Source organism: Dromaius novaehollandiae, chromosome 1, assembly GCF_036370855.1.
Source record: "Dromaius novaehollandiae isolate bDroNov1 chromosome 1, bDroNov1.hap1, whole genome shotgun sequence".
In the NCBI taxonomy this organism is placed as follows: Eukaryota; Metazoa; Chordata; class Aves; order Casuariiformes; family Dromaiidae; genus Dromaius; species Dromaius novaehollandiae.
In genome coordinates this window covers 72,871,783-72,897,446 of record NC_088098.1, presented here as the reverse complement: position 1 = coordinate 72,897,446, position 25,664 = coordinate 72,871,783, and the positions used below count along the sequence as shown (strand labels likewise).

Genomic DNA, 25,664 nt, shown 5'->3' with positions numbered 1-25,664 from the left:
GAGCGCGGGCCGGGCTGGGCGCCAGGGGGAGGGGCCGCGCTGAGCGGGCGGGGCCACAGCGCGTCCCTCCAGCAACCGAGGCCCCGCCCTGCCCCGGAAGTCCTGCCCCCAGTCGCGTCGCGGTTGCTAGGGAGCGGCCCCGGAAGTGGCGCGGCGGGCGGCCGCCATGGGGCCGGGGGCAGCCCGCGGCGCTCGCGGAGCGTGAGGGGCGGCCACTCGCCGCCGGCAGGTGAGAGCGGGCTGCCGGCCCTGCCCATCCCCTCCCCCGCGCTATCGCGACAGCCCGTGGGGTCGCGACACGACGGCGGCGGGCGCGGGGAGGGGTCCCTCCCTGGCGGCGGGGAGGAGGTGAGGCCCTGTCCCTTCCTGCGGCTGTCGCGACATGGCGCTGCATGTTACTGCGTCTCTGCTCACCCCGGCCTTTCCCCCGAGGTCTCCAGCGATTCTCTAACGAGCTTCTGTTTCCACTCGACTCATCATCTCTCTCGTGTTAGTTACAGCCCCCTTGCTTCTCGGCCCTTTGTTATCTGGTGTCTCCCGTTCTCCTGCTGTGGGAGTCGTGTTGGCAGAGCCTCCCCTTCTGCTCTAGTGGCGTGGCTTGCTTCAGTTTAACTGGATTTTCTGGTAGCAAACTCAGTAACAAACCACACTGATGTTTTCAATGGTTAGCGGCATGTAGAACTTGCGAGATCAGGAAACCTCGTTCGTACGCAGATGCCAGCGCTGCTCAGTTGCACTTATTCTGGAGTGTAAATAGATGATATGTGATCTGCATGAGTCGTTTTAGTAGTGGCAGTAATGCCTGAGAAAAATGCCACTGGCGTGCTTTTGAGTCTCACCACCACCTTGTGAGTTTGTGCCAGTCATGTGATGGGGCAGGAGGACCTCACCTATGCTTAGGTTGCTGCCAGGTGTCCTTAAGTTTATTTGCTGTTGCTGGGACCAGTGTGCAGTAAACACAGTATTTTAGGGAAGTGTCAGGTCAATTGTGCTGGTATTACAAATCTGTTGTTTCCTAAGTAGGAAGTCTAGTGCCCTGAGAAGGATTTGACTTACACTACAATATGCAAAGTCAAGGCTGCTTGCTCTATAGCTCTTCCTTGATGTTTACAAAAGCTAAGGTTTTCAGCTGATCAAAATTTTGAATGCTGGGATTATCTCATTAGATCATCTCAGAGTATCTACTTGCAGATTAGAGGATTCCTGTAGAAAATTAAATTGGACTAAATTATATTATTGAAAATAATTAAGTTTTCTGTACAACTTAATGTGTTATTTTCCTATGACTTCTTGTCTGCAGGTATGAACAATTGAATTATGCAAAATCACAAAATTTTATTTACACACAAATTAAATAACTATTAGTTAGATAAGTAAATAACTAAACTACCCATGTAAATGAAGGGCTAATATTCAGTCCTCTGTTGTATTGCTAATCCTCTTGTAGCAGCAGGGATCTGTAAGGCCTGAAGTTCCCAAAACAGGAGAAGAATGACACTCTTGTAATTTTTCTGTTCATTTGTGATGGAAGTTCAATTCAGTTTTTAGCTTTGATTTAGCTTAAGTTTAGTGTGACCTTCCAGTCACACTGGACCATAAGGAATTGTTCGGTTGGGATTGTCTCTGGCTTCTGAAATCAAACTGTGCAGTCTCTGGGAGTAAAGTAGCAGGGTTAGTCATGGAGCAGCCCCGCTTGCTACCACAGAACTGTTTTGCTGAACAGTACATGCAGTCTTTCAGGATTCCTTGCCATAGGATATATTGAAATAATCGTGTACTGAAGTAAAAGACTATAGGAAGGATACTATGACAGTTTCCTTCTAACTTTGTTTTCAGAAGTTATTGTATTACAACAATGGTGTGAAGTAGCTGAAGTGCAGTTTGTGGCTGGCAAGCTGCACTTCTAGTGCTTACTGCAATTTCGTGACCTCTTTTATCTGACCTGGTAAATGGGGAGGAATGGTATGAGGCAAAGATGCCTGGGTGCTGTGAGGGATACACACAGGTTTAGGATGTGCCTTCTAGCAGGTATCCTTTGAGCACCAGGGTCATCACTGCCACCTTTGGTTTATATCCACTCTTTCCCGTGGCAATAGAGCACCAGTACCTCTTCTGGGCACTAGGAGTCGTTTTGTTGGCACATCTGGTCAAAAAAGCAGAGATGGCATTAACTGTTGCATCCTAGAGTTGAAATGAGTTTGCAGCATTAGGACTGCTGGCAAAGTAGCCCTGCTTGTGGAAGCACATCCAATCTCTTAATCTTTGCCAAGCTACAGCTACATGCCAGAAGCTAAAGACAGAGAGATGCACACGGCTACGTGTGTCTGATGCAGTGTTTCTGGAGGTACAAGCCCTGAGGAGGGTGTGACTTGTGTACTGAGGACACTGGGGTGAGACAAGCTTGAGAAGTAGGGAGCAAAATTAGAGAGTCAGGTGACAGAGGCAGGTATAAAGTTGGGGTTAGATGTTGTTGAATCGAGGAAGGAACTTGGTCTTTTAACATTTTTGTAGTATATTTAGTTAATGCTAATGCAGCACTTAATGCATTTTTTGGAGAGGGACAATTCTATTCCAGGCTGATTTATCCCTGAACTTTTAAAACCACAAGAAGATTGTGTATAGTACTAGTGAGTCACTTATGATGAATCATAGATATTTTGGTATAAATAGGTTAGTCCCTTTATTTAATTTATTTTTGATTTGGTAGCATCTAAAAGGCCTAGAGAAAGATCATGACCTTGCAGAACTAAGTGTTGTTTAAGCACAGAAGAAAGACCCTGAGCCTGCATATGCTCTCCCTATCTGTCTATTAAAGTTTGATTTCAGCTTGACTTGCCAATGTGAATAAAAATAAGTGTGCCTAAAACTCTTCAAGATCAAAGTCTAATAGAAAAAATCTGTGTGTTATGGAGTTTTGCAATTTAAATTGACTAGGCAGGAAAAAGTATGAGCACTATATAATGGACCATGCCTTCCAGGAAGAGAGAAACCATAGGAGTATTGGCTTGCTAACAGGTGTATGTCTCTATACCTAGTCTGGAAACTGAAGACCTCCTGAGTTCCAGTCCAATAGCTTAGTTGCAGAAATTATATTAATTACATTAATGATTTACTTGCATTAATTACATTACTACATTAGTAAAGATAATTTGAAGTTTTAACTGGCTTTTCAATTGAAAATTTTATGTAGTAACTCCGCTCCCTCCCGCTTCCTTGGCTGATACCGTTTTTGTTCTTGAGAGGAGCATGTGCCAAAGAATGTGCTTTTGGCTCGACGAGCAGAGCAGGAATTGATCTGAGTAGCTTTTAAACTAACTCATAGATTCTCTCCTGAATCAGCATTTTTCTGCAGTGAAAACTCACTGGGCAGCAAGTTCAAAACTATTTTATGGAGTGTACTGCTGAAAGACTAAATAGCAGTATTGAAACTGCTTACCATAGCTGTCTGCCCTTGACTTTATCAGTCTTATCATTCCCTCATTAATATATGCTTGTTAGCTTGCTTAATAGTTGTGTATTAAAGCCATCAGACCTAGATCCTAGGAGGTCGGGCTCTAGCACCTATTTAGAGACTGGGTAAATGTGTTGCAAATTGTATGTGGTACAGTGCTCTGTCCGCATGAGCTGGGTTGTAGGTTTCTGGCCCTAGGCTGCATATGCATGAATGGCAGCATGTTTGAACTTATTGCATTGCCCCCACCTTCACTGGCATTACCCTAATCTGTGATACAGGGTAGTGGTTTTCAATGCTGGGCATGCAGAATGTAATTGGATGAGGAGACACAGCGTGAAGAGGATCCCGCCGAGCCGCCCTGGTGAAGGAGAACGCAAGTGGGTAAGTGCTGAGTGAGTGCCTCTCGCTGTCAGAGACGCTTCAGCCTGCTCTTTAGAGAGGTAGCAACTGTGGGCGCCTCTCCCTGGCTTGGCTTGTCCTTGTGCCATCGTCAGTGCATTTGTTGTCTGTTTCCACCCTGTTAGCATAAGTTGAACCAAGAGAGGTTCAGGCTGGATATAAGGAAAAACCTTTTCCCCAGGAGGACAGACAAGCAGTGGGACAGCATGCCCAGAGAAGCTGTGCTATTTCCATCCTTGGAGGTTTTCAAAGTGCAGCTGGATAAAGCCCTGAGCAGCCTGGTCTGGCCTCACAGGTAACCCTGCTTAGAGCAGAAGGCTGGACTAGAGACCTCCTGAGGTCTCTTCCAGCTTGAGTGAGCCTCTGAACAGAAGTAAAAGGCTGACAAGTGAGAGATCTAATGTGGAAAGTGATATCTAGGAGTCAAGAATTGAAATGCAGTTTGTAAGGACTGTTTTAACAACCTGAGGTTTGGGAAATCCTGCTATCAAGGGTTTAATAACATCAGTGTATCCTCCCTGCAGCTAGACCAAGCAGCAAAATCATGATCGCATGAAATACAGAAAAGACAACAAAAAAGATGGTAACACTGTTTTGATTCTTTTCTGTGTAATTTAGCAAATTGTGATTCTTGATAGGATGTGTAAAGGATTTCTCTTGGAAATGTACTTTTTGTGTCTACAGTCACTGAGTGGAGTTATCTGTAAGAACTGTCCAACTTCAGAACAGACCCCAAAACCATGTATACATATAAGTCTTGGTTTGAAGCAATAAAGTGTCTGTGCTCTACACTTTGTTCTGGAAACGTTACCACCCAGTAAGTGTATGATACTGATTTCTGTCATTAGTGTACATTAAGGAGAGGCTCAAGCTGTGTGCCCACTCATAAAAGGTGGATTAGCTGGAAAGATCCTTGTAACTGTGAAAGATGAAGTGTGAAAGATCCTAGTAGCTGGTGTTGCTTCTGTTTGTAGTTGTCCAGCTGATAAATGCAGGTTTCAGTCTGAAACTAAGACATTGCTTTCCTCAATTTTAAATTGATTTACTTCTTCCACTTTACTTAAGCTAAGATGCGCTCTAGATGCCTCTTTTCTTCCCCTGCAGTTTTCCTAGTTTGTGTTCTCCCCTTTTGTTTTCTACTTCACATCTCAAAACTTTCTTTACTAACAAGTTGATTCTGTTTTAGGATAATGGCAGGAAAAGTGAAGTGGGTAACTGACATAGAAAAATCTGTTCTGATAAACAACTTTGAAAAAAGAGGCTGGATTCAGGTGGCAGAAAATGAAGACTGGAATTTTTATTGGTAAGTACATTAATTTGTGAAGTATTTTAATATCCTGTGCTAATACCATTATTAATATAACAAAATGCATATTTAAAAATAAAAGCTGCACAAATTAGCATTAATTTAGTGCAGTGCTCCTAGGAGTGTAACATTTTTTCATTGCTTCTGTAATTTCTTATAGCATTCTTCATCCTCAATTCAGATTTGTATGGGCAGATTCCTGTATCTGTGTAGGTCTGCTGAAGTCATTAGGATTCCTCAGAGTACAAGGTCCTATCTGCATTGATCCATTCCCATGCTGTTGACCTCAGATATCTTTGCAGTATGCCAAAGGTTTTGTCAGAGAGTGGAAAATCACTACCCTATCAAAATACCAATCGCTTCTGGGAGTAGGAATTGTAAACACCCCAAGGGAAAGGCTGTATTCCCTGTGGGTTTGGTTTGTTCATTTGGTTGAGTTTTTTTGAATGTGATACCTGATTTCACTCAAACTTATTGTATGTAGTAAGTAGAGTTCTGCTGCTGCTATGGGAGGGGGTTTATGGCCTAAGGAATCTTTGTGTGTATCTTTTCCAAAGCTTTCCAACAACATAACATAAGCAAAAGGATCCAAGAATACAAGGTTTCTATATACAGTATTCTTTTATCAAATTGACACAGACTCGCCCTGTTACTGGAGTGCAATCTCTTGTAACAAAGACCTCAAGAATTGTACTTTCCTCCTCCTTCATGATAAAGGGTTATATGGAGACTAATTATTCAGCATCTCGGTACTGAGAGTGAATGATGGAATTTAACCAAGGTAATGGTGAATATAGGAGAATAAATAACCTGCCTTTTTATTTGATGAAGTGTTGTCCTGAAATGCAGTAATCTGTTAAAGATAAGGCAAACCAATATTTATTTAAGTAAATCGAGCAATTTTTATTGTCCTTTCCAAATACAACAGAATGGCACTTTATACTGCAAAATTTGTATTCTTTGTTAACAACTGATTTAAATTGGTACGATTCTAGTAATCTGCTCATGCTTTTGGAATGTGGTTGGGGGGAGGCGTGGGGGAACAGGACACTCACGGAAACTGTTGTGTGACAGTTATTTCGTTATTTCTTTCTTACTAAGATGATAATGTAGCAGACTGGAAATGTGAGAATATTTCCTGGATGTCATCAATGTAAGAGCTCTAATGCAGAAAATTCTACATATCTATGGCTCTGCTCTTATAAAAGAGAGAACTGATTTGATGACTTTTCACTGTAGTGCTCTGATGTGGCATTTACTGCTGTTCTTAGTAAGAGCTCTGAATCACAATACTCAATACGTATGCTTGAAATCTTTTAGAATCCAAACAGCAGATAGTGAGTAGGAGGTTGTTTTTTATTCTTTTTTTTTTTAAAAGAAAAAGAAAAGAAAAGCTGAGTTTCCAGGGAGTGAAGTAATAGATTTAGAAAGATGCTGCTGTAGCATTTGGGTGCCTATTAGTCCTGTTTAGGCCCTGCTGGGGGTTGACCTAAGTATCAACAAGCCAGAATCTGGTAAGAGCCAAGGTGTCAGCTGCCTTTTCTCACCATCTACCCCAATTTCAGTAGTAGTAGAGGGATCAGTAAAACCTGTAGTATGATTTGATTTGGTTTTGGTAATAGAGATTTGGGGTATGTTGGATTGTCACTGCAGCAAAATATTATACCATACGGAGAAATCCTAAATGGAGAGGAAAAAATTGAAGTGTAAATAAATAATAGAAATTTCAACTTTGTCTTCCTGAGTTGTGTTTCTTGGGAGAACTGTTTGACATCTGTTGTTTCTTTCAGGATGAGTGTACAAACCATCAGAAATGTTTTCAGTGTGGAAAGTGGTTACCGCCTTTCTGATGACCAGATTGTCAATCATTTTCCAAACCACTATGAACTAACCAGGAAGGATTTGATGGTAAAGAATATCAAGCGATACAGAAAGGAACTTGAGAAAGAAGGGAGTCCTCTTGCAGAAAAGGATGAAAATGGGAAATATATTTATTTGGGTATGTAGTTCTCATTATCAGCATTAATCGTGTTTCCTGTGTGGTCAATAACCTGTTGGCCTTGTAACTTCAGACAGTAGTAGAACAGCACATTAATGTACAAATTATTCTAATTTACATGTTGCTGCTTCAGTGCAATGCAGTCAGTAAGAAAAACTACTGCTTGCAAAAGTGCAGGCAATGGAAGTTATCTGTTTTTAACAGGTTGCTTTTGGAGACCTATCTAAAACTGATATGTAACTGAATCATCACAGGGAGGTAACTTAGTCAGAGCCCAGCTCTTTTTTTCAGTAGAAATGGAATTGAATTAGCTCCTCTGTACATAAAGCTCTGAACCTTCAATGTGTTAGAACATTAAAGTAACTGTCTTCAAATGCTCTGGCACTAACTGTCAGTTGAATAGAATAAAGCGTGCTCAATACTAAAATTGTTTGCTTCATTCTGCAAATTTAAGAGCCTTCTTTCCCCTGCCTTTTCCTCCTCTTCCTTCCTCTCAAATCTGCCACTAGAGAAAAGAAACAGAAGGAAAGGGAAAATTATACAAATAGTAATAGTGAATATTTCGTATGGGATATTACATTTTCAAACCTCTTCATAAACCTTGCTTTAGGAGATAATGGCCAATATTTTACAAAGGGAGAGAATTAGAGGGGGGTGGAACTTGCTTAAGATCTTTTTTGAAATTAGCCACAAAGCAGCAAAAAAGATTGACAGGGAAACAGAAGCATTCATATCACCACAGCAGTGCAGCCTGCTTCCTCTACTGTGTGATTAGTAGTAGTCAGTAGGATTCACGGAGGAGCACAAATCCCGTTTATAGGTATGGAAGTTCTATTTAGACTTGGTTTTGTAAGTAGTAAAGTCCTTCAAGCAAACTACACTTACCAATGTAACATTAACTGCAGTAATCATGAAATGATTATTTTAAATGGAAGGTTATACCAAAATAGGTTTGTAACTCAGCCTTTTTTTAATTTTACTTTAAAGAGGGAAAACTGTGGAATTAAGATACTTAGCAGTAAGATCAGTGATGGAACTGAAAGGCTCTGCAACAGAGATCCAGAAGAGAAGGGTTGCAGTTTCTTTAATTCAAAAGTGCAAAAAAAAGTGCACCTGGAAATTTTATACTGGAACAAAAACTAAACTAAAACTTTTGCAGAAAGCATATGGACAGAACTAAATGAACAAACCCTTCAGAAGAGAAATTTAGGGCAAGCTGGGGAACAAGCGATGACTGCTAGAAAATAATTAAAAAAAAACACAGGCGGGGGGAAGAAAGTTGTCTTGGTGGTCTGAAAGCGCTGAACTGAAATAAAAATGGGGACGTTGTTTAGCCATGTGAAAATGAAGCAGTGCTTTAAGGATGGGATTGAGAATAATCTGACCACAAAAAGTGAGAAATATTTTTCCTCAGATTTCAGTAACTACACTAATACTGAGTATAGCAGGAAAGAAGGAATGACTAATGGCAGGTAAACATGGAATTAAAAATTACCACATCCAAAGGGGAGGCAACATCAACATTCGGATTTTTGCATGCACAAGTGATGAGATGCTTTGAAGAATCGTGAAAGCTGATACACAAAATTGAGAAAGTTTGATTATGAAACTCAAGTTGCAATGGTATGATACTCTCTAATTGCACAGGAAAACAGGAATTATTAAACTATTAATTAAACAGGAAAAAAAGATTCAGGTGCATTAAGGTCTGTTAATCTGAAGCTAGTGGCATGCAATAATTGCCAATTATTTGTTTAAGTAAAAATTACAAACTTGAAGTAATGTAAAAGGCAATATGAGTTTTACTGAAGTTGGATCATGCCAGACTAGAAAAGCAAGTTTTTTTTCAGTCTATATTTTTGAATATCCTTGTCAGATGTAGTATGCTTAATCTACACCTCTTTTGTCTTAATTCAGATTTTGTGCCTGTTACTTTTATGCTTCCTGCTGATTACAATCTCTTTGTTGAAGAATTCAGAAAAAATCCCTCCAGCACTTGGATTATGAAACCTTGTGGGAAAGCTCAAGGAAAAGGAATATTTCTCATAAATAAACTCTCTCAAATTAAAAAGTGGTCTCGAGACAGCAAAACATCTTCGTAAGTGCTGCAGGAAAGAAAAAACCCCACATATTGTACTTCATATAATCAGATGCACTATATCAACATGCTGATTGTTTGATGCATGGGAGAAGTATTCCATTTATCACTATTTCATTAGTAGTTAGTTTTACATGTAGTCTCTGATATTGTACTTCTTCCTTCAAATATGTCTTAATGCAGTTCTGGTGGAGGAGGTACAAACAGCTGTTCAATTAACTGTGCTCTATAAATACACTTTTAATGTTGTGGGGGGAAAATGGACAAAAATAAATTGTTCTGCTTCATGGTGTTAAATAACAGGAGGTAAGAAAAAAATCTTCCCCTGGGCAGTTTGAATCATGATTTTATTTAATATGCATCAATTCACTTTTTAAATTAGTATAATGAAAGAAAGCACTTATATGAAGACAATATGTTATCAGTTTGGAGCAGAAAGTAATATGCCTCATGTTGATGATCTACTTCCAAGTGGGTGAAACAGGCTAGCTATTTATGTTTTCTCTGACTAGTAAAAGTTTTGCTCACACAACTGATACTATTTTTTTTCTGTCATGAAGTAGATGGCTGAATTTCAGTTGAGTTGTTTTGTTCTATTTACCTTGGAATCTGAAGACTGTCACAATCTAAAAGATATCTTAGCTTTTCAGTGGTTTACAATTGCATACCAAGCATAAATACAAATACTCTAGGAATATAAGACCTTGACTAAAAAGGTAGTATAATAATATATGAACTTTTTGCTCATCTGAACCACAAAAAGTCTAAGTATTCTCAGAGGCAAAGACTAGCTTGTAGAACTGCATTCTGAATGGCTCTGTTAGCTACCACTTTAACTGCAAAACTGTGTTTCAATGGGCAATTAATCTTGGTCATCTGTTTTATTTTTTTTAGCTTTTTTTGCTATGTAAGCCTGATGCCAAGTGTGTATTATTAACCAGTATAACTTTATACATTGTATTGGCAATATGATTTAATATTTCTGTCAATCCAAAACTTAGGCTGCTTCTATAGAAGAAAAAACTAGCAGAACATTATAATTGTCACATTCTGAAACATAATGTATGTTTTTCAGATTTGTATCTCAGTCTTCCAAAGAAGCCTATGTGATTTCTCTCTATATCAACAATCCATTATTGATTGGTGGAAAGAAATTTGACCTTCGTCTATACGTTTTAGTATCTACATATCGTCCACTGAGATGTTATATGTAAGACTGCATATTTTTATTCGTATTTTGTTATGAAAGAATGTTTAACATAGTCAAAATAATTTTGCCTGTGTTGCACAAAGAAGTTTAACATGCACTTGGTATCCTAACATATTCTTTTCTTTATCTCTTGTTACTGCTTAACATTTTAATTACTTTTTACATTTAAGGTATAAACTTGGATTTTGCCGGTTTTGCACAGTAAAATATACACCAAGTACTAGCGAACTGGATAACATGTTTGTTCATCTTACAAATGTTGCCATTCAGAAACATGGGGTAAGTGTACTGAGTTCTTAGTGTCTTTTTTATAGCAAGACTGACTTTTTTTAATTGTCCAAAACTTTTGGAATAAAAAGGTTTACTTGTTATACTTTTTATCATCCTGCAAACAAAATACTTCAGTGTAGCTTTGCAAATAAATTTTAAAAAAGTTCATAAGGTTGCAGATCACAAGTATGCAAGATAATAAATGAGATTCAGCACTACAATAGAATGTAGTTTCCTCAGTATTGGCTTGCAGTAATTGAAAGCAGTATTTTTTTTCAAGTCTGCTATCATTAGAATGCTAATATGACACTTAGCAATTGGTTCTGTGAGCAGTGGAATTAATGAAGCCTGGTTCCTGTGGTTTTGTATTTTATAATGGTGCTGAAATATCTCCTCCCTGATCTCCCCTTCCCTCTCTCTCTCCCATGTAGTTAATTTAACTTTCCTATTTCCAGCACTTAGGCATCACAGTACCTTCCAGTTCCTTCCTACGTCCCCCCCTTCTTTTTCTGGGTAAGAGAGGCAATATGCAGTTGTGAGCGGAGAGGTAAATGGTTGCTGACTGGCCAGCTGGTGGCTTCCTACTGCATGGGCAAAGACAGTGTTCTGCCTGCCTTTCTCTTAGAGGTTTTACTTTTGTTTCCTGTAATTGGCCAGTGATGTACCTAAACCATGTAGAAACTTAACAGCTTTGATAGCATGTGCCTAAATAGGCTGAAATTCACCAGTGAGAAGAAGGGCTCATGGGTTAGGGGTACAGTACCGTTGCCCAAGCCTTAAATATTTCTTCAGGGAATCCACTTTAAAATACATTATCCTTAACAGATGTCCATTATTTATAAACAATGCCTCAGTTACAGTAATTAATACTCTGTTAAGCTGCACTATCTAACTGTGTATTTTTTATACTTGCTGCTTTTAAAAGGAAAGAAAAAATATACATATATGAAATTGCAAGCTTGTTAAATGTGCCTCGTCTGTTTTTATTCTGTAAGATGTGCAACGTAGCAGAACTGCTTTTACCTGGGCATTCCTGTAACAACAGTGCAGATCTTAAATGTCGCTTACTATGGTAATTATAAACCAGAATAAATGTCAAAATATGACATTTTTCAGTACTGCAAAAGTCTTCTTAGCTAGACACCAATTTGTGAAGTGTTTCAGGCACGTTATGATTTGACAGGACACTGAGAATTAGTTGTGGAGAAAGCAGGTCCCATGCTACTTAGAGTGTAAGTAATGGTGCTTTTGCCAGTAGCAGGAACAGGCTAGGCATGTAATGTGCTGCATATCCTGTTATCATGCACCCATTCTTCATGATCTAAAGAATGGCCTTCAAGATTTTTCCCAAATAAAAGTAGAGATAAAAGAAATTAATGTAGTAGTAAGGTCACCTTGAAAGAAGGAAGGACTACAGAAGTGGATGTAAAAGAAGTAACTTAAAAATGTGGGGTCATTACTGAAGTATTTGGAAAAATGTATGTACTCAGGGTCATATTTGTGCTGCAAAATTTGGTTTTGAATTATTATCTTCTGTATGTGTGTCTATAATACTAACAAAATAACAGTAATTCTTCTATTTAATCATCTTCAGTTAGTGATCTTCCATGGAGACATTTCACTTGTTTTGATATTATTAATTAAATAGCTGTTATTATGCAAAGCTCTATCCAGTTGCAATCTATTTTGGTTTGAATACTTGTTCTCAAAGGCAAAGAGGGCTGAAACTTTGACCTCTGTCCCCTGGCTGGAATCTGTGGTCTTAAGGCATTTTTTTCCATGGAGCAAGTCCTGAGAACCATGTCTCAGATTTGTCCAGTCTTTCAAATTTACTAAGGGGGAAACTGTAGAAAAGGCCTATAACTAGATAGAGGCTTCTCTGAACTTGTTTTAGAGGAAGAAAGATTTAATTCCTCAGAGAACTCTTTTCTACTGTAGGCATTCTGCTTTTTATAATTTAGCAGTCATACAGTTGGTAATTCTTAGAAATGTTCCCAGCAGCATTTTTATACAGGGACAAAGCATATGTCCCAAGAGCTATCTAAGGGCTGAATATGGGTGTCTTATCATTGGAAAGACTACTCTCTGATTTTGTCTTTCCGTTTAAAGACAATATATTGCAGGGCCTTGACAGCCTCTGAAAAGCAAAATATGAGGTAACCTCCTTTTTTCTCCCATTCTATTTCAGTAGAACTTACTGATTTTTCCAGATTAAAATGCTGTATTACATGAAAAATTAACCTTCAGAAATAATCCAGGTGTCACCTTACTGTTTTCATGAATGTAACTGTTTTCAGTAGCACTATTAAGAAGATGCTGTGTTTGTCTTTTACTTTTGAGAAACAGACAAATTGCATTTTAAATGAATAAACACAGACAAGCACTTTTCAAATGCTGCATTTTTAAAAGGTTAACTTCAGTGAAATTTAGCTATTGTTAAATTAACTACTTCTTCCTCATCCCCAGTGGAGGAAAAAGCCAAATTCTTTCCCTTTACATTTTAAAATTTAGATTTCCCAATCATGTTTTACTATGAAGTTGTCAGAGTACATTTTTTTTTCTTTTAAGGCAAGATTTATTACTTGATTTGTGATAAGTAATATAAACATATATACCTGTAATAAAAATGGTTGTTTATATAGAGGGCAGTTCAAAGTAAAGCTGAAGCCTTTGTGAAGCTATGAAATAGAGTAAAAACAGTTTGCTGAGTTTGTTTTTAAAGCAATACTTGTATGTAAGTATAAGAGGCCTGCTTATATGAATGAAGGCAAAACTGTTGAGCAAACTCAAAATCTGAAAGACTGAATTAACTTCTTAACTCTTCAGGATGATTACAATCATATCCATGGAGGCAAGTGGACAGTGAGTAACTTGCGTCTGTATCTGGAAAGCACCCGTGGAAAGGAAGTCACAAACAAATTATTTGATGAAATTCACTGGATAATTGTGCAGTCACTGAAGGCTGTTGCAGTGAGTACTGTTTCTGGAATGCTGCCAGCGATAGCATTATGGCTGCAGACTTTTCATAACCGTGAGAGTGAGCTTGCCTTTATTTAAAATAAACCACGCAAAATAAAGTCCGTCTCCTGCTGTTTGAGTGCTGTTGTTGATGGTTTCTGCAGTTCTGTGATCTCTTGATCTCCCTGCGCTAGGTGAACTTGAATCTTGAGTGAGCGAGCAAACTATCTGAACATATTAGAAGTGAATAAATCTCTTGAGGGCTCTGTGAACTATTTAATATGACTTGATACTGCCTTGTGAATAGCGTTAAGTTCTGCCAAGGTTCATGACGTCATTTCAGCAATAACAAATGTGTCAAAGAAAAAATAGCTCTCGTAGGAGGGCAATTTATCAAACAAAATGTAAGGATATTAGTTCAACAGAATTACATAACTCTACTTTCAGCTGTTTTATACGCAATTCATGTAGCTATCAGAGACTTTTACTTTTTTTTACAAAAAGTAGCAGTCAATCTTTTCTGCTTGAGTAACTTTCCAGTGTTTTGGCAATATCCCATGCTTCCCTTAGAGAGCAGGTACCACTACATGGATTAGCTGAGGTAAGGAGAGAGCTCACTGCCTCCCAAAGGGGTTGTCCTGTTCCAAGTACGTGGGCCTGTCATCTCCTGGCACCATCATGAGTTGAGTCAGCTCACTCATCCAACTGAAAACTACTATCTTATTTTTTCTGCTGGCTTAGTTTTTTGCTAGTTTAATGAGTTGAATTACCTCACTGAAGGTTCAGGAGGACAAGAGAGAGGATGGGTTGTGAAGCTAGGATCCATGGGAGGTGGGGGAGCATGGCTCAGCTCAGCCTCTGCTGTGCAATTGGACTTGAAACCAGATGTGAGAGGAAAAGGGAGTTAATCCAAATGTTAGCAGAACCTGAAAAGAGAAGAGAAAAAAATGTTGAGAATATAGAGGAGGAAATGTTTTGATCAGCTTCAGTACTTCTCTGTCTTTCTGAGAATAGCAAATGTAATGAGAGATCCTCCTTCTCTGTTCCCTTCCTGCACTCCCTGAAGAACTGAAAAGCTTTTATTATTAGTCTTAGGGGAAGTCATCTCACTAACCTGTTACAAAGGTTTCTTTAAAAGATCTGATGAGCTTTTCATAGAAGAAAAGTCTTGGTGTGCATACTTTCAATCCTTAACAGATGCTGCTGGAAAACCACTGATTCTCTAGAGAATGAGCATCTAAACATAACTTGGTCCTTGGTCTGTTTTGGCTTTCAGGATCATAGTTGACTTGAGCTAATTACAATTTTAAAATATATCTGGTGATTGTTTGACCTCAAACTTCTGCATAGTTACAGCATTATGACAAAAGAAATGTCTTTGAATAAGTCTCCTTTACTCTGAAGTTTAAAGAACTCATGATTTACGTGAAGCTGTGTTATGTAAAATTCACAACTTCCTGATTTTATCCTGTTACATGAAGGCTTTGAATATTCTTATTACTTCTGCAAAATATAAAAACACTTTAAAACTGGAAATAAGATAGAAAATTAATGTAATTTAGTGCTTGCCATTAATACAATCATTATTATTAATACTCACTAATAGCTTGAGGAAAAAAACAAAAAACAAAAAAGATAATCCTGAACATGCTGGTAAAATTATGCTGGAGTTATAACACTAACAACTGTTGTAGAAGATTCATAATTTAATCACATGTGATTTCTAGCAAAAATAAGTGTGTGATCAGATTACTTACCAAATTGCTGATTTTAATATTTGTTGTCTTGTTTTAGCCTGTAATGAATAATGATAAACACTGCTTTGAGTGTTATGGATACGACATTATCATTGATGACAAGCTTAAACCATGGCTAATTGAGGTAAAGTTGCAGAAAATACAGAAATAACTTTCTCCTCATTTTCTTTCACAGAATAAAATTAGGTAGGTAGGTTTCAGTGCAGTCATTTCTCTTTTGAAACAGTGATGTCTTTTATTGCTCAGGTAAATGGATTAGGAAAGATGTTAAAAAGTAAAATAGGCCATGTAATGACCAAGTGAGCACATGCTTTTGTTTTCTATTTCTTTGGTGTTTTGAGGGGTTTTGTTTTGTCTTTTAAATCTAGGGCGTCCATATAATTGGACTTCAGAGGCTGCCTGAATGTTAGCAGCCTGATGAGATACTGTCTCAGCAGCTGGAAAACTGGCATTGGCCCAACAGAGCATAATGTCAAACTTGTTAAAACTTAGGGGCTGTCACGGCCGCAGCGTTGCAGGTTGAGAGAAGAGAGACACCCAGGATAATGGGGATATTTGGAAGGTTTCATGTCTCTGTAATTTTCTCTTAGTGTATTAACTTTGGATCTATATGTTCAACATAATTTTTATCCAGCCCTTTTCTTCCTCAATGTTATTCCCAAAGATCAAAGGTAAACAGACTTAAAAAAACAAACAAAAAATTGTTTATTGTTCTAATACCACTTCTCAGTAATAAATGTGGAACACAAGGGGTATGTTAAATGAACACTGATTTGAGACAATTACAAGAAGATACAATTTAAACACTTTGAAGAGAGAGAGAGAGACTTTTTCTCTGGCTCACAATTTAACAGTAGAGAATTCAGATTAAGGACATAAAGCTGTTTACCTCCTGCAGATTTTTGTTTGTAACAACTGTGGGAGTCACCCAGGCAAAATGTAAATGTAAAATGTAATTTGTGATTTTGGTATCCATCTAAGCTTAGAAAATAAAACAAAAATCCTTGTCGTGTCAGATTAGCCCTGATGAATCTCATCTCAACAGAAATCCAGGCTGACGCTGCAGTCACGTGGCAGCGTGTTGTGTTGTTCTGAAGTAAGAAAAATGCCCAATGGGGGATTCTTTCCAATTCTGTGGAAGTGAAAGAGGTGCTTTGAGATGCTGATTCTTAATTTCCTGAATAGTACATACTGTCTTTACACATGCTGTCTGGAGAACTGTATACCACTTAAAAAAATGATACTGATGTTTTTTTTCTTTTATAGGTCAATGCTTCCCCTTCTCTTACTTCCAGTACTGCTAACGATCGCATCCTGAAGTACAATCTTATTAATGACACACTTAACATTGCTGTGCCTAACGGGGAAATTCCAGACTGTAAATGGAATAAATCTCCACCAAAAGAGGTTCTTGGCAATTATGAAGTCTTGTAAGTTTTATCAGTCTTCTGTATAAATGTAAATGTTCTTCATTAGCCCTGCTTTTTTTTTTTTTTTTTTTTTAATGTAACTTAGACCACAGAGATAAGATGAACTTCAATCTATTGGGAAAAAATGGACACACAGATACCACTTCATCTTTTGGAGGGCTGCAATAGCAACTTTGGAGGTATCAGTTTGCATCAGAGCAGGGTTGCTTCATCTCACCCCCGGGGGAATGTTACTTGTCTGATAAACCCCTGCACTTACTGAGCTTCTTGCGGCTAGATTCGAGGTACAAAAGTGAGGAGAGTGTTTGTCTTTTATATGTATAGAACTTGCATTAGATGGAGTGTAGTATACAGATGGTAGTTAAGTAGGTAAACACTTGTAATGAATAGCTATAATTTCTCAATTTGTAGAAATGATGCCACTTGACTCTTGTAATTCATGGATGTGATAGAGTTGTCAGGTATGTTTAAACTACCCCAATGTGTTTTACAAAGGAAGAAATCAAGAAGGTAGATCTTTTTACTATACTGCCTAAAAACTTTATCTAGGATTGGTCTTAGGCAGAGGAATACTGTTTTTTTAAATAACATGTTGATCACACAGTTTCTAGTATTTCCTGGAAAAATACTTCTCCGCAATAGTTTCTCAAGCACTAATGATACAATTGTGCAGTACACTGGAAATGCAGTGATGTACCTAGCTTATCCACTAGTTCATATCAATCTTAATATTTTTTACATATGCGTTTAACTGTCTTTACTAATATAAGTGTTGGCAGGATTATGATTTAAATTTTAATGGATGTTACATACATGGTAGCTGTGAATAGCTATACGATATTGTAACTAGGTGTATATTATGACTGTTCTACAAAGTATTGCAGTATTATCTTTTGATAATTACACTACTGCATCTAGAGTCAGTTTCTGCTTGGGATTTAAATAACAGCTGAGAGGTAAGTATATATTAAGGTTATCTAAGGCCAAAATGGGCTTATATATTTGAAGAACTACTTGTCACTGTGGTTAAGTGTTACAAAATACATGTTATCAAATACGTTCAACTTAAACACACTATTGTTTGTTCAGCCCTCAGTTTGTTCTTTCCATACTTGCTCAGTGATGCAATAGTGGAGTTTTTTAACACTGCAGCTAACAATCCTCTGGTTGCTGACAGTTTAGTAAAGTCTGGAGCTGTTGTTTCAGTCTGATGTTCCTGCTTAACCACAGATCTTTGAAAAGCAGTAGTGAGGAGAATTACAGAAGTACATATGAAATTTCACAAGCATAAAGTTTCACAGCTCAGGAGTTTAACCAAAGCTGCCAAATGTTTTTTTTTTTTTTTTAATTTAAATAAAAGTTTACTGCAGATATTTTAGCTGTTCTTTGTTGTAACGTCACATGGTAGTATATTTCTTGGAATAATAGTTGTATCTACATACTATCCATATGTAAACCTATGAGTAGAACAGCTTGTATTAAATTTCAGTACTGGAGACTAATATGGAAGACCCACTCTTTTCTGTGCAGTGAATAGCAGGATAAGGCACTGAACAAACTGTCTTATTTTAGATACGATGAAGAGATGGCACAAAGCGATGGGCCTGATCGTGACATGCGAAGTCGTTCTGGGCAAACCACTGGAATAAAAGGAAATCGTGCAAGAGATTCAGGAAAGCCTGTACTGACCACGTGGAAGTGATAACAAAATAAAATCAGTGTAAAAGAGTAATTCTTGTTGAAATTCGGAACTGCACTGTTGGTAGGAAGACACAATGAACCAAAATGTAATTCTTGAACAGATCGCTTTATTTTGCTATGTTACATGTGAGAATTATTAAAAGGGGACAATACAGCCTTTGAAAAGACATGAAACAAAGCCTCTAAAACCAAGAATTGTACTGGAGATGCACTGAATTGCCAGTTAATGATATATATGTATATATTACTGTATATAATATATAACTAATTTCATGCTGCATGTGGTCATATTAGTTCTCTGAAAGCAATGAATTCTATTAAACTTTTAGAAGCATAACTGTTCGCACTTTGGAGAAACTAACATTCTCTCAGTAATGATTAAGAGCTTTCTTTAAAGTTGACAACTCAAAATATACATTCTAAAAGAAACCTGTGGCCATTCTGGATATAATTTAATTTCTAGGAGAGCCTATCTCTAATCCTTTTAATAAAAGCGGATTCTGTAAAAGCGTGGCGGTGATGAGCATTATAATAGTATATTGTCACAATGATTTCAGTTTCTTGCTGGTAAGAAATGAGTAACTAACAAAAATAGCAGTACATGGAGTTGAGGCTATGGTCAGTTAATGCAGCAAATAATTTGTAACCAGTATTAAGATCCTAGAAAGCAAATCTTTATATGCTGAGGGTGTTTTTTTCCTTTAAATGTTTTGAGCTGCTAAATTTTTAGAGACAGAAGGTTTCATGACTTGAGAGAACATTTCACATGCTATTTTGATGCATTATTTTACTAGCTATTCATTTTTATTCCAAGATAATACACATCTCCGCAGAAAAACAGACAGAACAACTACATACTGTAATAAATCTCATTGCCTGTAGCTGATTATAAATCCTTACTTGCACCAGAATCTCTTCATGTATTTATGCATGTATATAAATAAGTACAATATGTCTGTATATTTTTGTAAATTTTGTATGTACTGTAACAAAAATATTGTTGCATCTGGTAAGCCACCTCTGGTAGCTCTGATGTCAAAGATTGTGATGTTTATCTACAAAATGTATAGAGCAAAAATTAAAAATAGGTATTTCGGTCTTCTAACAGCGTAGTATATAAATAAACTCGTTGGGTCTGTGATTGGCTGTCGCTTTCACTTGCAGATCCACCAGTTGTTAGGCAGTTATTTATAAATGCTGTAATGTGCAGCTCAGACCTTCCTCCCTGCTCCCCCCTTTTTTTGGATGGGGGAGAATTGTTGAGAGAGAGATGAAGGAGGTTTAAAAACTCATAAATAGCCATGTAACCATAATAAACTCTGATTTGGATGCCACTGATGCAGTGGTACTCAATCTCTACCTGCTATAGCAGGCAGAGTACTTTGCCTTCCTATGTGGCAGGCTATTTAAGCGCAGGCAAAGTAAACACAACCTCTTCCAAAAGTTTTGAGTTTCTTGAGTGTGTAGAGCAGACCACTTGCACGACAGAAAACTGCAGTCCCTTTCTTGCTTTTGAAGGCCCTCCTAGAAAGGAAGGCAGCTGCTTGCAAACTGCTTTCATTGGGATGGTGCTTATGACACTCACTGTGGACCCAATCTGATGAGAGCAGATTGGCCTGGGGTGATGGGGCGGGGGGGAGGGGTCCTGCACATGGTCTGGAGCTGCCCAGTGTCCTCAGACATGACCTGGGATTCATCCTTGCAATAAATAATGACGTACCTAGAATGAATGAGTCCCTCCAAGTGCAATTCTCATTTTGATTATCTTGTATATTCTGTTTAAATAAAGACCAGAATCCAACTGATTCTCTTGTTTTCTCACTGGCTTCTGTAATGGCATGCTCAAGTTGACTCTTGAAGTAAGGTTAAGAAAAGAAAAATTTACCACAAAGCTCATTTTACTATGTAAAGCTTATCTATATTCTGGGTCTCATAGCTATTGGGTTTGGGTCTTTTTGTTGCTTTTTTTTTTAATTCCTTACTGTGAGCCTTGCTTGTATTTTGCACCATGGCAGATAAGCCAGTATTAAGTAGATGTATTGTCTAATATTAGATGCTGTGTTAACGATGTGATGTTTAGCAGGCAGATGTTTCCAGCTTTACCTCTGACTGCTCCTTACTAGCATGTAACAACATGATAGCCTTAGGAAATATTAGGCTGCAATAAATAGCATTTTGTAGTATGGTTATATTTCCTGCAGATAGGTAACACAATGAGGATGTTCTGATAGAAGGAAAATGGAGCTTTCTCTCACTCTGTTTCATTTCCACTGCTTGTAATTCATTTCTCTAGTAGTTTGGACAAAAGATATTATTTAGGTCTTGTTATGTCATAACAGCAGTAGAAAGGCCACAATAGAATAATCACTCGTTCCCTTTCTCTTTTTCTCTCTTTGTGCAGCCTACAGCTGTGGGCCTTTTTAAGGAAGAGATATATTGAGAAATGAAGATTCTGTTAAAAAAGTCAACTTTTCACTGTAACTTTTGGAGTATATAGAAGTCGTAACATGCTAAAGCAGCTGCAGTGACCTTATTGATCCTACCTGATGGGGAGGCTTAATGTGAAAGCAAAACCAGACCTGGGTTATTAGGCTATGTTACTGCAGACGGCTTTGGAGAATAATGCTAGCAGATACATTTTAGCTGTAGTTCCACGATCAACCAAAATTGATGGTACTGTCAAAATAAATTGTCCTGTTCTTTCAAACACTTGTTTCTAGGTATTTCTGTGTGTTCTCAATAGTGTCTTTGCACGTAGGTAGTGAGTTGAATCAGGGCCCCCAGAACACAGACTCACAAGACACACAGAATAGGAATGGTATTGCTTATAATATTACTTATATTGATTAGTCTTATTTAATTGTTTGGGGGTTTCTAATGGTTTGGAAAGGGTCGACTCAGAGCTTGTACTGTCATAAAGCAGTGTAATGCATCTCTTCCAGTCCTGACTTGTGAAAACCTGTGATCATATTAAAGTCAGTGAAAGTCTTACTATTGCTTTCAGAAAACAAGGATTTCTCTCCCAGTGTGTAGCAGGTATATTTCATTCACATGTAACATTTGCAGAGCAGTATTTGATAGGGAGGATATTTTTGCAGCAGGGATATTGGCTTGGAACAGACAAATCTTTCTCCCTGACCACTGTAGTATTGGGAAAGCATATTTCAAACATTTTATTTGATATCTTTGTAAAAAAAACTTTGTAAAAAAAAATCTTTTACCATAACTACCTCAATATCTAAACATAAAGTTACTAGTAATAAAAAAAAAAACAACTCTGATAGGAAATTTTGACTAAGTACTCTTAATCTCAAAAGTAGAACTTAGATTTTAAATGTTAACGTAGCATTTTACAGCAATATCTCTAACCAACATATCGTTAGTAATTTCTCCTGCTGGCCTGAGCATGAATTCAACAACGCAATGCTCTTTAAAGAACAAGAAATAGTCAAAATAGGCTGCAGACCCAGTGACCCCTCTCTTCCTGTTCTCCCTCCCCTTTCTTTCTGAAAACAATGGGCTAGTGATTGGATGTATCAGACTGCTTTCTCCTCGCTGCCTTTTCTAACAGGCTTTTTGCAGAAGTTGAAGTTTGAAGGCCTAACTATATTTTCACTTCTAATATGTGAAAAAACAAGATAGGCAATGGAGGCTTTATGGAACAAAACTGAAATAACATGACACTCTGGATGATTAAGATTGCCTTGCTGATTATCAGTAACAAAAAGCAAACTGAAAGCAAGTAGAATGCCTTTCTCTTCTGTGAAGAGCATGAGGTCTCCTATGGATAAATAAAATTTTCTTAAGAAAATCAAAATCAGGAACCTCCATTGTTACCTAATGTCTATTTTTCTGTGTAAGACCTACTGAAAATACAATGCTTCTTTGAAGAAATTTGAATGAGAGCAGGGTCACAGTCTGTGGTAACTGAAATGAGTCTGTTCTGTGCATGAAACAGCTTGTCTGAAAGCTCAGAACCAGGGGGATAAGAAGGAAACAAAAGTACTCATAGCTAACAGTTCTGGGGGAGGCTGGGTAGGAGGAAGGGAGGAGGGCGGTGTGCGAATACTGTGCTGTCATATGGTTGTTTGTACATGTTGTGAAAGGTAAAGGTGAAGATCTGGAGAGGAGGAGGAGGAACTGGAAAGGAAAACTTTATTGCATACTCAGGAATAACATCACTCTTGCGCTCCCTAACTAAATCCACTGCTGTAGTAAGACAGAGCTAATGGTATGAAATGGTTTTATAAACTGATAAAAGCCCGGGCTTAGTCTGCTATCAGTTGGAACTAAGGTGATTAGTGAGATGTGTAAGCCAGTTAGGGCATGTGTCAGCTGTAAGTGTTAAGGGGAATTAACTAAGGGCGTGATGTTAATGTGCATAATAAAAGATGTTACACCTTGTGCAGACCCTCTCATTCAAAGGTTAGGTGGTCTTTTTTTGCTGAAGCCTGATTCTTCAGAAGATTAAAGGCTGTTTTACCTCTGATTGAGAGGGCTTAAATGGGCTTAAATTTGAGTGACTCCACGCAGACAAGCTCTTAGTTCTGAGTAACTAACCTTGGACCTAGGCCAATCGAGCGCCAAGTGTATCTGGCTGTAGGGTAAAGAAACTGTTTTGCGTTTTGGCGAAGCAAAATAAATGAGAAATAACAGTCCTCAAAAGTTCTGACTTCATGTAGTGTAATAACTTGCCAGACAGATCGAACATAAATACGTTTCTCAGACCTAAAATGCTGCTCTTCATATGCTCAAGTGATCACTGGCATAACGACAGCATTGTACAAAGAATTAAATAGACAAGCACTAAAAAGCCATGATAATTGTTAAAACGACATTGAGGCAGAAAGAGCTTATTGCTAGAGTTGAATACTCAGGCTTGCTTCCTGGGCACTAACCTTTCTCTCTATTAGTTATCTGACATGGAATTAATAAGATTCCCACAGCGTAGCTTCTTTATAAGGCTGTAGGAACTTAATAAGAATAAAGGAAACAGTATTATCCCTAAAGCTCCTTTTTTGTTGTTGGCTTTACAATAGAACTTCTGCCTAAAATGTCCCCCTGTCTCCTGATTCACTTCCTGCTATAGACTTAGCAAAACAATAGGCATTTCACAGAAGATGTACAGCACTGTGCTTCAGCAGAATGCGCCAGGAACGGCTCGTTTATCTATAGTCAAGGAAGGGCTTTACTCTGTCACCGTATACTAGTTCTGTTCCTGAAGTAGTTACTGTTCAGTTTACATAGGTGGAAGTACAACCAGGATGCAACTTACATTTTGTGCCTAGTTTATTAAAATAGCTCACTCAAGCCATCGGTTCAGTGTGAAGAACTCCATGCCATCTGGTGCTTCAGTTTCAAAATATAAAACTGGTGTCCAGAGCTAGCTGTGCTGCAAACCTGTAGGGTTTTCTTTCTTAAAAAAAAAAAAAAAAAAAAAAAAAAAAATCCACTTTTTGCAAACTTTCTACTCTTTGCAGAAAGCAAAAGTGTATAGGTGAGAAAAGCTGACCTTAGCCATAATTTTGTTAAAACTTTGATTATTAAAAGGAAATAGGAACATAGATGAATATAGTGGAAAGATTGATTGTTTCTGTTCAATAGGAGGAAGTTGTTTATGTGCGAGACAGGATTTCTTTTTCATCTTTTTTTTTTTTTACATTGCAATCAAAGCTTAGGCAAGCTTAAAGAAACTCTTCACACTTGAAGCAATCCATAGCTAGGGCCTTTCCAATCGCTGTGATGACATAGGTGTATCTTCACCATTAACAGCAAGCCTTCGATGCCTTAATTATTCTCAAATTTTGTACCTATTAAAAGCATATCTTTCACATCTGAAATAATCATAGAGATATGTTGTAAAATAGAAGTAGGACAGTATGAAACACTAACTGAAAACATTAATGTGAAAAGATGATAAAGAATATTTCACACAAATATGTATGACTTCAGACAAATATGACACTATGACAAAGACTTTCAGACAAATATGTAGGACTTACGTAAGAAAAGTTCTTTCCCAATGACAGTTGGTCAGTTAACTGGTAAAATTAAGTGATTCAAGTGGAGTTAAATATAATATCCTGAAATTTCATGTTAGTTGTTGGCTCATGTAATCACTAAACGAATTACATTCACAATTTAAAAATCTATCAGGGTTTAAATTTAGGTTTAAAACTGTAAAAAAATATGTCTCATATAGGCTTTCTTAGCTAGATGTAAAGATTCTGAAAAGAATGCTAAAATGTTATTGCAACGAGAGTCAATAAATACCAGAGGAACTTGCAATAAGTGAAGCCAAGAGGCAGAATTTCTCTACAGAGAAAATATTGGTACTTAAAAGGACATGTGCAATTTCTGAGGACAGCAGAAGACACAAGAAACATATTTAAAAATAGATTGTGTTAAAAATATAAATAACCGTGGGATACTTATCTAAAATGAGAGAGATTTTTTTTTAAAGAAACTTCCTGTCCTGTCTCTAACAGTCTAAATTAAATGTCCACCAGGCAGGCTGCATAAACTGTTAGCCTTTCTCCTAAGAAAAAAGGTTGAAGTAATCTTTCCTAGGATGTCACATTTTGAATATAACTGAAAATGTTCAGAGAACAACTGAATTTTAACATTTAGAAAAAAATCTCAAATTGCTAAATTCGAGATGATTAATATCATGTTGAAGTATGATTCACTATATATGTAAATTATTCATGGCATTATAATAGTGCCATCATGCTGAGAGAATGCATGACTAGTGGTAGATATAATTAGACCACTAATTATATATAAACTTAGTGTTTGAATATGCATAAGGAGAATTTACATTTTATAAATTTAAAAAATAGTACTTTATTAACCACTGAAGTATATTTCTGCAAGCAATTTTTAAAGTGTATATATGTATGTATATAGTGCATGTGGCCTCAAGTCTTCATATATTTATAGTTGCATTTAACTTCATTACTGTAAGTAATTCTGATGAAGCCAAATTAAGCAACAGTATGTACATCAACCCCAATGCAGACAAATTTTGCTTCCAGGTATAGAGATAACTCACAGGAAGATCAATAGTGTTGATCCAAAAC

The 25,664-nt window shown here is 37.6% G+C and overlaps 1 protein-coding gene across 11 annotated transcripts; it reads left to right on the top strand.

Moving 5' to 3' along the window:
• The first annotated feature begins 114 nt into the window (after positions 1-114).
• TTLL1 (TTL family tubulin polyglutamylase complex subunit L1) lies at positions 115-20,387 on the top strand. 11 transcript variants are annotated; one of them, XR_010390421.1, is made up of 13 exons: positions 115-229; positions 3,733-3,835; positions 3,979-4,148; positions 5,040-5,156; positions 6,950-7,158; positions 9,076-9,256; positions 10,332-10,466; positions 10,637-10,745; positions 13,563-13,706; positions 15,489-15,575; positions 16,718-16,858; positions 16,967-17,165; positions 18,454-18,592. XR_010390421.1 is itself a non-coding variant. In XM_026114114.2 (13 exons), exons 4-13 carry the CDS (start codon positions 4,594-4,596, stop codon positions 18,581-18,583), a joined length of 1,353 nt encoding a protein of 450 aa, XP_025969899.1. In that variant the 5' UTR covers positions 3,733-3,835; positions 4,035-4,148; positions 4,378-4,436; positions 4,538-4,593; the 3' UTR covers positions 18,584-20,387. The 11 variants fall into 11 exon arrangements, 10 of the variants coding, with proteins under 10 accessions (XP_064372632.1, XP_064372639.1, XP_025969902.1 ...); XM_026114114.2 differs by lacking the exons at positions 115-229; positions 16,967-17,165 and adding exons at positions 4,378-4,436; positions 4,538-4,670 and having other exon boundaries at positions 4,035-4,148; positions 16,718-16,881; positions 18,454-20,387; XM_064516562.1 differs by lacking the exon at positions 16,967-17,165 and having other exon boundaries at positions 16,718-16,881; positions 18,454-20,387.
• Positions 20,388-25,664: the final 5,277 nt, after the last annotated feature.

What these genes read in the sequence shown, in the direction of transcription:
- TTLL1 (XM_064516562.1), top strand. Translation starts at nt 3,773, where the DNA reads ATGAGGAGACACAGCGTGAAGAGGATCCCGCCGAGCCGCCCTGGTGAA. An exon ending in AGCCTGGTCTGGCCTCACAG is followed by an intron (nt 4,149 to 5,039) that starts GTAACCCTGCTT and finishes ATTCTGTTTTAG; the next exon opens with GATAATGGCAGGAAAAGTGA. An exon ending in TGGGAAATATATTTATTTGG is followed by an intron (nt 7,159 to 9,075) that starts GTATGTAGTTCT and finishes GTCTTAATTCAG; the next exon opens with ATTTTGTGCCTGTTACTTTT.